Raw genomic sequence first — 16555 nt, forward strand, 5'->3', positions numbered from 1 at the left:
TAGCGATGTCAATACAGTGGCACGGCAGTTTGAAGGAGGTGACGCACCTCCAGTTTGAAAGAAAATAAAACAAATGGACTTCATGACATCAAGTAAGCAGTAAGTAGATAACAAGTGCGTAAAGTGTCGAAAACACCTAACAAATTAACGAAATCTTTAATAGGATAAACTTGACTTTGTGTTGTAATGAGAATCCATCACTTTTAAGTTTGATTAATCAGGTTGTTAGATGTGATTGCTTTTGAGAACTTTAATTTAATTACTTTAACTTTAAAAGTAAATGAATGAGATACACATGTGATATAATGTAATCAGTTATACTTCAAGAAACAATTACAGATCTCTTCCCCAAATGATGAGTACCTGAAACATAGCACCCCCCTCCCACCCACCCCCCAAAAAACAGGTGTGAATTTGGCACTTCCCAAACTGAGGAGGTTAGGAGTTTATCTGTGTGATAATAGGATTGAAACAGCAATTAAAAGCACTTGAGGTGGAAAACAAAGAGTGTTTATTCAATTTGCAGTCAATACAAATCACTCTTTCACTTTGGTATCCGCAGCACTGAGTGATTAATGCCTGTGTTTGCCTGAGGGAGTGCATAGACAAAACCCTGCTTGAGGTAAAAAAACATGAGATGTGTCTGGAGGTGAATGCTGAAGCAAGTGAAAAAAGAAACCGTGGTGAAACAAGTGGAAATTAATTTGTTCCTGCTCCTATTTGCAAGACCAAACAAAATGTACACTGACTTTTTCACACAAAATTGTGAATCTCTAGTTCAATAAACACACACCAGAATGTAGCAATGACATTTAGTTGACCTGAAAGCTGGTTTAACTACTATTGTACTCAGTTATTCAGTTTCTTACTCATGTACTATCCCATACACACATGATAATTTGTAGCAATTACAACTAATAACAAAACAATTACTAAATCACTTCACACTGGAAAGTCTGAGCGATCTTCTTAAAAACACACACACAAACACACACATTTTAAAAATGACTATTCTGTAGAGCAGGCACTGGTGGAAGTTTAAATTAACTGTTTGATGTGTCTCATTTGTTTCCAGTTCACAGTAAACTCACGGCACTTAGTGCAGACAGCTTATGCTTCTGTTTTTAAAGCTGCAGCAGTAAACATCCTCAGCTTGACGATGTGCTTGTGTATCTCTGAAACGGTGCTAGAACCACGTCAGCATTTTTCTGCTCGCTCTCGGCAGTGTAGAGGCCGTGCTCTTGAATGTAGTCAACCACACTGTCTGGCAGCAGGTACCTGACGCTCCGTCCTCGACGAAGAGCCCGGCGCACGTGAGTGGCGGAAATCTCATTAGTCACCCATTCATGGACCACGTGGATGTTCTTGCGATACTTCCACAGCATGTCTGACTGGTGGATGAACTTGTAGGGGTCGCTGCCGCTGCGGGTGATGCAAACCAAACCATAGCGGCCCAAAATCTCAGCGATATCCTCCTGTTTCCACAGATTGGGGATCCCAAAGGACTCCAGGACATCAGCCCCACACAGCAGCATCAGATGAGTGTTGCCTGAGTGAAGAAAAGACAGTTTAGTTAACTCAGAAGAGTTCTTAGCTCTGCCAGTGAGCAATGCTGATACACTACAGTTAGGTTCAAGTGATTTACTTCTTTATGTCTAATCAATGCTCCACAGACTCTTTCAAAAGCTTTTTGTAATTAACTTCCAATAACTGTTACGACTTAATATATAATGAATTTTCATTCATTCATTCACAAATAAAACTTGCCTTGCCTTAATAACATCTCCATTATGACAGGAGACTCATGGCAAATGAATACATGACACTTTATGCACTTCTCCTGCTAGTATGTATAATCTTATACAGTACAACAACATGCGGTGGATTCACACAGTCCAACATTCTTGACAGTAGTGTGAAAAATGTTGTAAAACTGAGTGCTTGGACTTGATGTTCTACCTTTGTCACTGATGTACGCAGTTCTGTCACTACCTGCCTTTATTGTAAGTGATTGGATGTCACCCACCACACCTTGAGTTTATGCACCATTCAAGCATTGTCTCCTAGTGATGAGTCAAGCTGAATACAGTGGAAGCAGGATTAGATTGGAAAAGGGAGCAGATGAAAACAAAATAACCGTACACAGCTGCATGTGACCTACCTCTCCTTTTGTGCTCAGATGCACCCTCAAAAGAATCCTCCTGCATGCGTCTCTTTTTTGCATACTTGACAGTGTCCACATCATCATTGTACTGCTCTGCTGTATGTAGTTCCTCATAGTGATGCCTGAGTAGATACAAATTAATTTAGCATTAAATAATCAGATTTTTGATATATCAAAACCTAAAGATTAGAGGAAAAACACAGTCAGGGTAATTGCATTGCATACAGGATCCCATATAAGACATTTTAGTTGCAGGCTCCTCAGCTACTTTGCTTATAAATTAATTTTATTCTTTACAGCAACAAGTCAGATCCTCTCAGATGAAAGCACACAGAGGTGCAGTTTTTTGTAAACCACCAAAAATTACGGAAACCTCTTGCCACATTGAGGCAGAAAACTGTCAACTGTGTCAACATTTCTTTAGCTCGGGTATTTGTTTTCTGTAAAGAAAAAGGAAAAAAAAGGATAAAAGTTTTAAATATATAATACAGAAACTATTATTTGATGGGAAAATAGCCAAGAAAAACACGTCTGCAACATTTATAAATAAATGATATTATTATTTATTTAAACATAACATGCTAAATAGTGAAATATATTAGGTCTGAAGTTTGATTTAAAGTGTTCACTTTTAAACACGTGTGTTAACAGATTAAGAGCCAGATTATTCTGTTTATATTGCTACGGAATGCAGGTAAGCCTGATTCCAGTTTTCTAAATGGCCACCCAGATCTCAGATTTGTTCAGCGATAAATGAATGAAGAGAAACCAAACAGTCAGTCAGGTTTTGCAATTATGGAATTTTCGACCCTAAAGTCACAGCGCTTCATGAGTAATAAAGTGGAAGGGAAACTGTCTGAAACAAAACTTTTAACAACTTTGTCACTGAGATAAGTAAAACGCTTGAATTCATTCTACAAACAGGTACTGTTCATTGACAGCTACTCAGTGTATCACATACCATACAGTGTTTAATGTACTGTATGTGTGAACAGCACAGTGGACATGATACAAGAGTTATAAATATGCATAGACAATTCAGCTAATTCACTGAGACACTATAATTTGTTAACATTTGTGCGAAATTAATGCCACCATTCCACATTAAATCTCACACGGTTAGAGAGGCTGCTTGTAAATCATTGGTTTAACAGTCTTTACTACTAGTGGTGTGGTCATTGATGAGGAAGAGTTAGAGGGTAAAAAACAGCAAGCAAGGGAACCCTGATTAAAAGATAAAAGACCTGACAGGTAGTGTGTTACAACTATAATGATGACTCAAACATAGGCACTGCCACTAACATTACATAATTGAAAACTTACCGAACCACTTTTGCAGTCTCCAACCACTCAGGCTGTGAGCTCTCCCACGAATCTACTGTGATCCAGTCGGAGTTCTCCGTGGACAGTCTGGCCATCTCCAGACGGTGGCAGGCCTCAATCAAACCCTTCTTCTTATAGGCATCACCCACTGCAGAGATGATGCCTTTCACCACCCTGTACTGACCTTTGACATGAAGGAAATGGAGTGAATACACAGATGATTTAGAGAAATGGCACAGCACAAAACTTGCATGGGAGTGTTAAACAGTAAACAGGGATATTGATGCTCTTTTTTAGGGTGGAGTGTAGGGTATTTGATCTTGATTTGTAATTAAATAGAAACGGGTTAGATGGGCTAAATTGAAAATACAGACCTCAAAGTACAACCTCAAAAGTGACCTGTGAACACTAAAACAAAAGTGAATACAACTTTGACTTCCTATTATGGCTAACTGCCTGAACGAGGTAAGAAAAGACCCTGTCAACACCGTAACTTTTTCAGTTTTGGCCTGGGTTGTGTTTAATGCAACATGACTCCACATGGTGAGGAATTAATTGAACAAGTAAGAGACCAGATTGTGAGACTTCAAAAAGATGAGAGAGGGTACAAGATCGATTGAACTACTGAACAGAAGCCAGAACACAGTTGCAGCAGCGGTTAGGAAGTAAAGGAGGACCCACACTAAGAGAAGGCACAGTGGCTGCCTTAAAAAATGACACACACCTTTTATTTATGCAACTTTGCATTGAAAATCAGAAGGGCAAGTGTTTTTGACTTGGAGCAAGGATTATCTGTGTAAATTGGTGTTTCAGTGCTCAGTCAATGCTGTGAGCATCACATATATCCCCTTATATATCCTCCTTGTGAATATCTTCAAACTTGAAGGTAATGAAATTAAATCTGAACTATCTGGATGGTAAGACAAGATGTGAGTGGGGGGAAAACGCGTCATGTGGGTGAACCAGCCATTTAAAGAAGCATCTTCCTGGGGATCCCAAAAGAGTCTCTTTTTTTTTTTTTTTTTTTTTTTTTAATTTTTTATTGTACCTGTGTCTTCCAGGTGATCTCGAGCCAGTTCAAACATCCTCAGGTGCAGGTTGGTGATGGGGTTGAAGGAGCCACAGGCCAGCAGGACCACTCTGGTTTTAGTCTGAGCCTCCATGCCTAATACTAGAGCTGGGGTCACACTTAAAACAGCAGATATGGAGGAAAAACAGACACTGTTAGTAAGTTATTGGTTTCAAGGGTCACATGTCAGAGAGACCTTTCTGCATCCGCTATACCAAAGTGAACGAGTATTAGAATATAAATGGTATGTTATCATGAACAAGCGTTAATGGCGCTGTCAGTGATTGTAAACAGTAGCTAAACGTTAGCATTGTGGCTAACCAGGCAGCTGGAGCTGGGAGGACGCTCTAATGGACAAAACACAGGTTCAACTCGTAACAGAAGTTACACTCAATAAAAGCGTCTTCTGCCTTTGAGTAAAATAACCTTATAAAGTCAGTGTCGTATTTTGTCTATGGCCGTACTCGTACCTGCTCTGTAAAGCGTCATGTGCGTCCTGTGTGTATGTTATGGATAGCATTAATATGAAGAGACGTGGTTGGACAGAAGCGACCAGGAAGCAGAAGAAGAGCCGCACCCACTGATCATGAGCTACGTTCACAACCACAGCGGCCAGCACTAAACATTTCCAAACACCTACTTCAAAGTAGTCGCATTTTGCGGATTTCAGTGAAGTAATTCCGCTGGTTTTACGACACGTTGGTCAAGCTGATGCAAACATTTAACTCGGTGATTTGAGCACAAAGAAAGTCCAGGTCAGTCTGTCTATTAGCATGCTAGCTAGCCACGCAGCTTACTAAGTTAACTAACTAAACAACTTTCACTGCTGTTAACGAGGTCCGAGCAAAGAGATGGTCTGAATGGTTTGTTAATGTCGTTTGTGTCTCGCTAAATATTTAACAGTTTTGTCGTGACACTTGCTGCAATAACACCATACAAATACAGATAATGTTAGCATGCTAGGTTTTTTGTGGTATACTTGGATAATTATGCCTAGTAATGAATAATAAAAAATAATGCATTTGAATTGTATTGCACTTTTAATTCGCAGTGAATCTCAAAGTGCTTCAGTGTTAAAAATAGATAACCAACCAAAAGTTAGGATGAAAAAACCTATCCTTAAAAAAATGTTTTTAAGTAAGATTGATTTTTGTTTTCCTGTTTCATCCCCTGCTTCATCCTCTCCATAGATTGGAAATATAACTTGAACAAAGGATGGCTTCCCGCGGGAAATCAGAAACTGGAAAATTGAGGCAAAATATGGAAGAGCAGCTTGACAGACTGATGCAGCAGCTTCAGGATCTGGAGGAATGCAGGTGCAGTGTAGGAAAAATACATTAAATCCATGAGGCTTTACATTGAACGATCAGTGTATCTATAACATGTTGTGCTGGCATATAATGATGCCAGAAAATACCATATAGGCTACCATCTATTTTCCGTGTGTCACTGTAAGTTTGTTGTCTCATCTTTATTCCAGAGAAGAACTGGATGAAGAGGAATATGAGGAGACCAAGAAGGAAACCTTGGAACAGTTGAGTGAGTTCAACGACTCTCTGAAGAAGATCATGACAGGAGACATGACGCTTGTGGATGAGCTCAGTGGGATGCAGCTGGTACGGACAACAGAAGATGTGGAACTACTGTGATTGTGAACTGACTTAAGGATGCTATGGCTTATAATCCAGTGTAAGCAGTCTGTCATTTTCATTTTTTTCTGATCTCTCTGTTGTCTTCAGGCAATCCAGGCTGCCATCAGTCAAGCGTTCAAAACCCCAGAGGTGATCCGACTTTTTGCGAAGAAGCAGCCAGGACAGCTGAGAACCAGACTAGCAGAGGTTTGGACTGCAGTGTCTAGGATATGATCTTTCATGTTTGTTTATTGTACAGATGTGGTCCTTAGTTATAATCAGTGTGTTGCTTGGCCTGAAAAATGTGTCTAACTAGTGTGTGACATTCTGCGCAGATGGACCGAGATGTTATAGTGGGGAAACTGTCGCGGGATCTGTACACACAGCAGAAAATGGAAATCCTCACAGCCTTGAGAAAACTGGGAGAGAAGGTGAGTAATACTCACAGCAGAGACGTGGTGTTTTTTCCCACAGATTCATGGATGATTCAGTGACTTGTGCTTGAGTTTACATGAACTCTTAAAGCTTCGATGAATTATTTGTAGTCACGTAGCTGTCTGGTATGTGACTAAAAATAAGTCAATAAGAGACTCACCACAGAAGAAGTTATAACATTTTACAAATGTTTGTTAAATGAAGCCACGAATTTACAAAACTTTCCTTTTGCTTCTGGCTGTTTTGACAGCTTACTGCAGAGGATGAGACTTTTCTCTCAGAAAATGCCACAGCTACTCTGAGCCAGTTTGAAAAAGTCACTGCAAACTCAGGTGAGCATAAAAATGATCTTTCACTGAAGTGTTTAATTTCACAAATTGCAGTATGAACCTTCATATTTACCTTGTTTTGCCTTCTTTTCCAGGGTCTGAAGATAAAATTATGGCTTTAGCTAGCTCTGGTGTGAAAACCAAGGCATAGTAATTACACAAAATGTTAATTTTAAGTCGACTTCTTTTTTATCACCAACAGAGAAAATGTGCCAATTGATTTTGTAAATAATCACTTCTAGGTGTTGCTGTAGATGCTAACACTTTTTAACAGTATTGTTTTATAGCCCTCAATGTATTTTATGTGTTCGGATGAGTGTATCATATCATTGTATCATAGGTACGAGCATGTGATTTGTGTAATATGAAGACATGTACATGAATGTGAAAGAGTGTCCTGGTTGTTCATGAGGAATAATTCTGTTGTGATTTTTTTGCTGTATTTCTTATTGGGTTGCTGTGTGATCTGTCTAAAATCTTAAAAATTCAGTGGTGTTTTAAGATGTTGAGTGCTTGTATGAGTGCTGCAAGTGTGATATTATTATAAAGATGCAATATCATTTTAAATCAACTGTGCTGTCTACAGGATAAATAACAGAAATACAACATGAAACAACTTTGAAGTGACTAAATTACACTACAAAGACAGTAACACTAGAAAATGTGCAATATGCATACAGTAAGACTTGACAATATGCAGCAGTGTGTCAGCTCTAAGATGTCTGTAAAACACTCCTTTCAGACAGGCTTTCAAAGCAATCAAGCAATAAACATCCATATATATATGAATCACAGGTAGTCACAAAAGGTTTTAAACAGTGAATGACTCAAAAACTATGTAAAATATATTTACAGCTTACATGTACAGTCATTACTGCCATTTGGAAACTGCCGTTTTGTATTAAGACACATAAACACTATTAACCAGACCGGACGTCTGGGAAACACATGATCCAGTGAGTCTTAAACCAGTTTGCCTGGAATGGGATATGAAATCCATTGGATGGATTTGTTGCCATTATGCAAAGTCTGTGATGGTTTCAGCAGCTACTGTATCTCACGGGAGGCATTCAGTTTGATTAATGTGGTTGTTTAACAGCCAAGGTACATAAGGTCACTTAACAGGACCAGATGCTCCCGTACTGTTCTTCATGGTGTCCTCACGCTGCAAGATAATACAAAAGGGGTTATAACAAAAAAAACCTTTATAAAAGCAAACCTGATGGAAGAGTTTTTGAGAGCAAACTGTGGGGCAGAATATGAAGCAGAGTTCCAGCTGCTTTATTTTTAAACAGACTTGTTATTCTGGAGGCAGAGAGGTAACCTTGCACGTTATTTAGTTCTGTATATTTATGGTCTGTCTGGTTTTTCCCCTCTTTTTGTCCACACCCTCTGTACGCTCAGTGAATGTCAAATATTTCAAGTAGTGCTTCAGTTGACCACTCTAGTTCTAAATGAACAGCAATCAACTTCAATATTACGTTACATTTCATATTCAGTGTGACTGTAATCTAATTGAAACTATTTTAAATTGTTAATGTTACATATACAACTTTGTATCTGTTGTTTTGAATGGAAGTAAATCAGAAATGGTCACTAATTATGTTTGTGAAGTTCTGTTGTACATATTTTTGGGATTTTTTATTTTCACCACCAGATGACACTAATGCTCAACATTTTGAGCGGCAACACCCACAGTATCCAGGGTGTGTACTCAGCCTACACACCAGTAACATGTCCACACTGGTGATTTTTACACTTGCAGTATGAGAGACAGTTGAATGAAAACAATAGACAGCAGTTATACCCCATCTCATTATCCTTTATTTTGTTTACGAGCAAGCATCACCTTCACTACAATTTGCCTTTCAATTGGTAGAAAAGTGAGAGCAGCTCCAACAAGCACAAAGGAAGCATTCCAACTGTTCCGAAAACATCGTCACCTTCCACTTTTGAGCAAATTTTTAAAAGAAAAACAAAAAAAGAAAAACAAAAAATATATATATATATCTGGAGTGTCGTGGACGTGTGAAACAGACAATCTGAGAATCAGTAGTGTATCACGTCTCCTTCCCTCACTCCAGTCTCACAACCCCACATGGAACGTACACAAACTTGTGGTTCATGCAAAGTAAATTCCCCTTACATCTTAGTGTTATTACAGTATGGCTGCGTTTCAGTTTGTTAGGCAGTGACATTCAATTCAACCAATTCACACTTTAGCTCGGGGGGCTGATCAGAAAGCGTAAAACCCAGAATATTTGAGATGGCGGAGTCACCGAGGAGACTTGTCCGCAGAGTCAGTGTGCATGTATCAGTGACCCTTGGTACTGTACTCTTGTAGATGAAATGTGGACATCAAGTGTTAGAAATAATGAAACAGTGAGAGTCAACAGGCGTGTAACTCTTGTGAATTTCATGCTGCCCTCAAAATCATTTCTCAACAACTCAGGCAAATAGGACACTGTTCTAAATTACCTGCCACTATACACAAATAGGCCAATTAACAGTATACCCACATTGCTGCCAAAGCAAGTTCATAATGTACTGTACATCTTGTTAAAGGTGGATTCCGTCAATATGATTTAGAATAATATCTATAGAAGATACAATATGGATCTACTTCATCTACACATCAACATGGACACATGACATCTATGTAAAACTGTTTTCACTTTTAATAAAACTAGCGGTGGACTATTGTTACAACAGACTGAAAGAAAATGTAATCCCCAGCTCTGTAAGAAATCTAGATGTTTACAGTTACAAATTAAAAAAACAAAACAAGAAAACAAAATTATCACAAATAAAAGAGCATGGATGAGTGTTTTTGTTAGATCTGCTAATTGCGCTATGATCGGCAAAAGGCACTCCCATCTCAGCCGGCTCAGACCTGGCGCCGTTTTTATTACGAGTCCAAGTCATCATGGAGGGGGAGACTGTTCACAACATTTCCACCACAGACCACTAAAAATCATAAATTAACCAAAGAAACACAAGTGAGCGACTCTAACTCTCAAAAGTAGATTGGAAACTGTCTCCAAAAAGAGCGTGTATGTGTTTTTTGGCATCTGAAAACAGATTTGCATGCAAAATATCAGACTTGCCACACCTGCATTTCTAATCCTGATAATGCCACATTCTGCTCCCTGCAATGCCCTACGTCTGGTCTTCAGTAATGCAGGTTAAGAAATGTTTACATTTTACCTGGTGGCCAAAAACATAAGACAAACACTACGTAGTTAAGCGTGATGGTACATTTGTATCCTGCTTTGTGAAAGATATATACACAACAGTAATGACCAGCAGTGTCTGAGAGGAGATAGAGGTTGGACACTTTTTTCCCCAATTAATTATATAAGATTGATACTAATACCAGAAAGAAAAGAAGTTTACCAAATGTAAACAAATATCTTAGAACAACTCTACAGTACAGTTCCATGTACAATAAAATCTAGTGGTCTACTGCAAAAAAATATTTCATTTTAAGATTCAAACAAGATTCATTTTTAAATTGTTTTCTTATTGTGAACTATGCATTCATAACCCAAGGTGTATTTCCTTGAACCACTGTAAAGACAGCGCTTGCAATAGGAAACCAATTTAAAATTGCATCTAATATATGTATTATTATTCCAAGTTAAATAGCTGTACCATGAAAAGAAACTTGCAACGGAGCAATCCTGAAGAGTACTTTCATTTCACTGTTCTCCCAAAAAAAAAAAAACAATGCCAGCAACTTCGCTGTTCAGCCACATCCCACTAAAGCTAGTCTGTCATAAATCTGCTCCTTCAGTGGTTTGAAGGTTTTTTGTTTTTGTTTTTACCCCTTCCCAATTCTGTCACAGCAGGACTGTGATACAGACGAAAGGCTTTTTAAAGCTGCTGAAGAAATCTCTCGACTTGTCCAAATGCACTGGCGGAAACATTAGTACCCATAATTTCAAGATCGACAGCACTGCAGAACCTGGCCTGCTGTTCGTACTGTTCCCACACAAAATGTCGATTTGTACATTAGCTTTTCTCTGAGCGTGATTACTCTGAACAAAAAGAAAATCCCTTCTGTACAACAGTGAGATCTATTGGGAATGAAATACACTGACGTTTGGAGTAGAGCATTGCCACCTGTGCAAGCAAAGCAAAGCATGTATGAAGCTGAGACCATCAACCAGTCCTGCCTACGAGAAAGCAAAAGAAATATTTGTTTTTGCAAAAAAAACCAAAGAGACAAAATGGACACCACTTTGTCATGGAAACCTCTGCTTAACAGTCCTGGGTTTCTTGTCATGAAGCAGACATGTTTGTACAAGCATGATGGAACAGCTTTTGCAGGAATTTAGCGACATGCTACAGCCTCTGTGACACAAATATTCTACATTACGTACTGCGTCATTTTAGATATTGGACCCCGTTGAGTAGGCCTTCACTAACACATCAACTAATTACATGGTTTCTTTATATTTACAAAATCTTTAAAAAGCAATTTATTTTTCTACACATACGACTTCTCAAATATCCTCATGCACTAAAAGAACAAAAGAAAGGAGAAAAAAAAAAACAGAGAAAATGCAGTCTACTTGTTAAAAGCATATCATTTCACTGTGGACTACAAGTCAAGGAACTCAAGTGAAAGCTATACGTGATTTTAGCGGCAAACAAAACTAAAAGCAAAGAATAAAATTAGGGGGAAAAAAATTATTCTCCATTTTGAAAGCCTTACGTCTGAGAGAAAACAAAAAGTGCAGGGTTGGCTTCCTCACGCAGTTCAAAACAAATGTTGGCCAAGTTTTCCTAGGAATTAAAATATAATAAATAAAAAAATAAAAAGTAAAAATCAGCAATCTGGTGATGACTACACTACACTGAGTACCACCACTAAGATAACAACAGGAAAATCTTGACCATATATATGCTGAAGGGATTTTTTTTTTCCTTTTTTTTTCTCTTTTCTTTTTTTTTTTACATCACGGCTCCTCGGACATGAAACTGGGGGAGTGTGTGAGTGTGTGTGTGGAGCGGTGAGTTTGAGGATCTGAGTGTGTGCAAACTGGTGATGTGTAAGGAGCTTGTGTTGAGTGTATGTGTGTGTGTCGTTCTAGTAGGTGAGGGTGGAGTCATCCCACTCCAGCTGCTGCTGTCTGCTGGTCCCCTGCTGGTCCTCCGGCTCCCCACCCTCCTCGTCTTCGCTACTCTCTGACTCAGCACTTGTGATGTCATCTTCCTCCTCTCCATCTTCACTCTCTTCCTCTTCTTCCTCCTCCTCCTCACTGCTGTGCTGGTCCTCGTACGTCTGTGTTAAAAGACACGGGGAGAGAGGGAGGGGATCACTTTCTGATTTACACATTTAATCATGTAAATTGCTCCTGCATGTGTTACAGCATCACCATTTTTAAACCTATACAACCTGACTCTTTAAGATGGTAGGCAGAGCTGCATGCTATCATGGACCCTTTAAATAAAATATTAACTACATATTATCGACAATATTGTCCCGATGCAGTGATAGACCACTTTAAATTTGACACCGATAGTTGGAAGTCATGTAACAAGATGCCAGTGAACTGCACACAGCCCATTCGTGTTAACCAACCCAACTGGTTTGTGATACAAAGGACAATAGACAAAAAAGACCCAACAATGAATCCTTCTTTTCTGGATGCTCACTAGCTGCTGTTTTGGAGAGAGTCTGAATTTTACTTCTCATCATTTACTGTGGCGTGAAGTGTCCATACCCCACACCACAATCTTTACATGTCTACAGGGTCTCAGTAATGAAGTGATGCTTTTTTCTATTTCAAATCAAACTTTTGACTTATGCTAAGACAGCTGTAATTCTTCTTTAAAATATTACCGCAAACAGCTGTGAATACTGCAGCTACTTGCCAGCAGCTCTTAAATGATGGTAGTTAAAATACTGGAGACCAACATTTTAACCATCTTAATCAGCAAAGTAAAAATGATAAATTAAATTATTTGTAAACCCACATAACTTAAAAAGTCATGAATTCTTATTACCAACATTAATATCCTGCACACAACCTGACTCATTAATTTCAAGAGAAAAATGTGGCATTTTAGTCGGGGACACCAAAAATGCTCTAAATCTCTGTGAGACTAAAACAAAAATAATCTGATCTTTTATTTGAATTAACACAGCAACAAAGTCACTCCCCATTCCGGCAGGCCCATCAATCATGATAGCTCAGATAAAACTAGGGCACAGTCGCAGCGTCACCCAGAGAGCATTAGCTGGTGAAAAGCTGCCTCGGCTATAACCCAAGCACACCGGTTGAGCTTTCTGGTTAATCACCAGAAACTTTCACTCGTTTTTGTCTGTGTTTTTACCTCCATGGGATTGACTGTGATGGTAAGGGCTGAGTCGTCCCAGTCCATCTCGTTCTCCTTGCCATTCTCTTGGTCTCTCATGGTGCGCTGGTGTGCAGCTCGGATGCGGAACACACCCAGGATGATCATGAACACCAGGAAACTGACACACACGACAATGACAATAGTGGCGGCGCTGGGAACCACTGCAAAGGAGCAAAAAAACACACACACATATAAACACAAAATTATAGATAAGATGAAAATGATTATCCACTAGCACATGGGCATATGTAAACCCAGTAACAACCAAGCAGGTAGCTCCGGGTCTGAAAAGTGAGGCCAATACACAAGTAACTTAAGCCTGCATTCTTTCTAATGGCCAGCAGGGGGCGATTCCACTGGCTCCAAAAATAAGTCTGATTGTATAGAAATCTATGAGAAAATGACCGGACTTCTAACGTTATTTATTATGTCAATCACTTAAATGCAGCATGATGTTCATTTAGTAAATTATGGTCCCATTTAGAGTAAAATCGATTATAAACCAGCATATGCTTTAGGGCTTGGTTATGTTATGATTGACGTCACTACTATAGTTGGTTAGGTAATTTAACTATGGCGTAACCTCAGATTCTCAGAGTATAGGCAGTGCCCTCACTATTTCAGTGTTTTCAGTTAATTAAACGTTAATTGTAACATTTTGGTCACCTAAAGAAAGTCTTGTTCATCGTTTGGTTGGACTAATAGACCCTCTAAAAAGTCGTATGTTCAGTTTTTCCAGTAAGTGCATTTTGTTTTAATTATTTTTTGCTATTGAAAATAAGCATTATCACAGTTAAACACAGACTGTAAATGCATTGTGTTAACCAAGCTAATAGTTAGCACTAGAGATAGCGCCACTCTCTCATCTAAATATGGTTACTTCTTGTTCCAAAAATCTAAGATGGCAACGGTCAAAATGCCAAACTCAAGGCTTGAAAACAGTTGTCGACAGTACTGTGGTTACATCCATTATTTTTCCTGTCTATGGTTTCAGCTGTATGTGGGGAGACACAGCCTATATGTCTGTCTGAGGGCATTTCAAGGGCTTTACTTTCTTGGTGTGTCGACGGATGCTTTCAACACATCTAGGTGTGACTCTTTCTTTAAATAGCTTTGCCCCATCTCCCTCCAACCTGCTCCACTTTGCCCCATATTAGCAGTAAAGGGCCTCTCCTGTGCAGTGGCAGGCTTAGTGAGCCTGACAGCACAGAAGATTACTGAAGCTAGGAAATAAAAGGTTGTGCTCAGAGCACCGCCTGTACAGATGTCACAGGCAGCACTCAAATGTAATCCCTAAACTTGTGTCATTAAAAAAAAAAAAAAAAAATCAAATAACCAGTGTTTCATACTTGCCCTATTTCTGGTTAATAGACTCTAATCCATCTGCAGTAATGCTTGCCATATCAGAGGCCACATTTTTTTTCTTCAGCACAACAATTAAGCAGATTACTGGTTTGATTATGACATTTTCAGTATTAAGTTTAACCAAGCAGCAGCCTCCAGGGCTGAAAAATGAAGCCAATGTGAAAGTGCGAAAAATTGCAGCTCCTCAAATGGCCACTTGAGGCTGGCTCCAAAAACATGTCAATCCCCATAGACCCTCCATGTTAAAATGCCCAACTTTACAGCAGAAACAAACATGTTTACAGCCTGGTACAAAACATGGTTTTGGTCTCCAATAGCTAGTTTCCCCATTCACGACAACTGTACCTTTTGATCACCTAAAAAAAGAGTCTTGTTCAGTGTTTGGTTGTACAAAAAGACCATCTAAATAGTTGGATGTTCAGTTTTTCCGACAAGTTCATTTTATTTTAATGGTTTTCAGCCTGTATTTCACTAGTGAAAATTAGTATTAGCATCATCACTGTTAATCATAGACTATAAATGCCCCTTACTGACCAAGCTAGGGTCAGCACCACCCTTTCCTCCAAACATGCACTGGCTCCAGAAATCCAAGATGGCGATAGTCAAATGCAAATTCGAGGCTACAAAATACAAAATGGACTACAGCATTTCTGGAATGTATCATGATGCCTCCAATTTTGTTTTGGGATGTGATGGACACATGTATAAGAACTACAATGGTCAGGATTTGTTGAATGGAACTGAAACTGATTTTTTTGTGTTCTTTAACTTTTTCATTTTGTGAGATGTTTATAGAAGTCTGGAAAGCTTCGGTGCAGGACCTTTTGAGGTGCTACAAGCAACCTGGGTTGGTCTTGGTTTGTGTAGTGTAAAATTTGGGTGATAAATACTAACAATGAACAATTTTGTATCTGCTTAAAGGGTACTTGATTATTGATTGTTATTTGCTAAAGATAATCAAAACTGAGGGCATTATGATAAAAGAAGAGGTGTATGTGATTCTGCACTTACTGAGTGAATAAGCACATTTGATTTGATAAACATACCCTGAATTATATGTGATTAAATGTACTACACTTTTATTATTATTATCTTTTAAAATGAGAATGCAGCAACAAAAGTCACGAAACAGTATTGTAATTGAGATAGTATATAACTCAAAGTAAGTGGGCATCAGTCAATGAACTGAGGACACACTTGTATAGAAGAAACTGAACTGAAGTAACCCTGTATGAAACACTGAAGTTTCAAGGCCACCTTCTGAAAAAACTCGTGCACTCATGCACCTGCGACTGGAGTTTTGAACGAAAGGAGCATTATGAGATCGATGCCAAGAAAAGTTGTTTTGGAAGGAATCTGATTGGTTGAAATTTACTTGGGCAAAGGGGATTTCCCATTTTCCCACGATGGTCAGCAAAATTATCAGTATAAAAGGAAACATTTATCTGAGATCATTGTATCATTTCTACATAGACGCTGTCTGTGTTGTTTTGGTTCCGAGGATGTTTGTTCGTCTATGAATAAAACTAAATAAAATAACAAATTATTGGACTGTTAATTTGCTACTACATTTGTATAATGCAAAGGACAAAGAATATAATATTCTGTGTTGTACTTGAAGACTAATGATTCAGATGTCAGATTCCCATGTTACAGTACCTGAGGCCTGGTGAGCGTTGACCAGATTGTGACCAGACAGATCCACAGAGGCGTGATGGATAGGGTTGATGAAGTTGGGCTGCACCATGGCATTGTTAACATGCTCCATGGGATTGGCTGTGTGGATAACATTCACCTAGAGAAAATAAAAACCATACACAAGTGAACTGTTATAAAATCTTGATGTACACATGACACAAGAATGCCTCAG

General features: G+C 38.8%; 3 protein-coding genes across 3 annotated transcripts in view; 1 reads left to right on the top strand and 2 right to left on the bottom strand.

Moving 5' to 3' along the window:
- Positions 1–510: 510 nt before the first annotated feature.
- nmnat1 (nicotinamide nucleotide adenylyltransferase 1) lies at positions 511–5057 on the bottom strand. Its single transcript, XM_062427315.1, has 5 exons — positions 5027–5057; positions 4536–4675; positions 3488–3671; positions 2162–2286; positions 511–1549 (listed from the first exon to the last, which is right to left on the bottom strand). Exons 2-5 carry the CDS (start codon positions 4648–4650, stop codon positions 1149–1151), a joined length of 825 nt encoding a protein of 274 aa, XP_062283299.1. The 5' UTR covers positions 4651–4675; positions 5027–5057; the 3' UTR covers positions 511–1148.
- An 85-nt stretch (positions 5058–5142) lies between these two features.
- Positions 5143–7341, top strand: lzic (leucine zipper and CTNNBIP1 domain containing). The gene is made up of 7 exons (XM_062427317.1): positions 5143–5311; positions 5747–5872; positions 6037–6172; positions 6296–6394; positions 6523–6618; positions 6873–6954; positions 7047–7341. The coding sequence occupies exons 2-7, from the start codon at positions 5772–5774 to the stop codon at positions 7100–7102; spliced, it is 570 nt and encodes a 189-aa protein (XP_062283301.1). The 5' UTR covers positions 5143–5311; positions 5747–5771; the 3' UTR covers positions 7103–7341.
- Positions 7342–11975: 4634 nt separating this feature from the next.
- clstn1 (calsyntenin 1) overlaps positions 11976–16555 on the bottom strand; it is a 34788-nt gene continuing 30208 nt past the window's right edge. The window contains exons 17-19 of the mRNA XM_062426893.1: positions 16354–16480; positions 13297–13490; positions 11976–12241 (exon numbers count right to left, since the gene is read on the bottom strand). Coding sequence (XP_062282877.1) covers positions 12047–12241; positions 13297–13490; positions 16354–16480 — 516 coding nt within the window. The 3' untranslated portion in view covers positions 11976–12046. The remainder of the gene's footprint in view (positions 12242–13296; positions 13491–16353; positions 16481–16555) is intronic.

The sequence above is a fragment of the Scomber scombrus genome, chromosome 10, assembly GCF_963691925.1.
Source record: "Scomber scombrus chromosome 10, fScoSco1.1, whole genome shotgun sequence".
NCBI classification, from domain to species: Eukaryota; Metazoa; Chordata; class Actinopteri; order Scombriformes; family Scombridae; genus Scomber; species Scomber scombrus.

What these genes read in the sequence shown, in the direction of transcription:
- nmnat1 (XM_062427315.1), bottom strand. Translation starts at nt 4,650, where the DNA reads ATGGAGGCTCAGACTAAAACCAGAGTGGTCCTGCTGGCCTGTGGCTCC. An exon ending in AGATCACCTGGAAGACACAG is followed by an intron (nt 3,672 to 4,535) that starts GTACAATAAAAA and finishes TTCATGTCAAAG; the next exon opens with GTCAGTACAGGGTGGTGAAA. An exon ending in ATCTGAGCACAAAAGGAGAG is followed by an intron (nt 1,550 to 2,161) that starts GTAGGTCACATG and finishes TTCTTCACTCAG; the next exon opens with GCAACACTCATCTGATGCTG.
- lzic (XM_062427317.1), top strand. Translation starts at nt 5,772, where the DNA reads ATGGCTTCCCGCGGGAAATCAGAAACTGGAAAATTGAGGCAAAATATG. An exon ending in CAGGATCTGGAGGAATGCAG is followed by an intron (nt 5,873 to 6,036) that starts GTGCAGTGTAGG and finishes TCTTTATTCCAG; the next exon opens with AGAAGAACTGGATGAAGAGG. An exon ending in AGCTCAGTGGGATGCAGCTG is followed by an intron (nt 6,173 to 6,295) that starts GTACGGACAACA and finishes TGTTGTCTTCAG; the next exon opens with GCAATCCAGGCTGCCATCAG.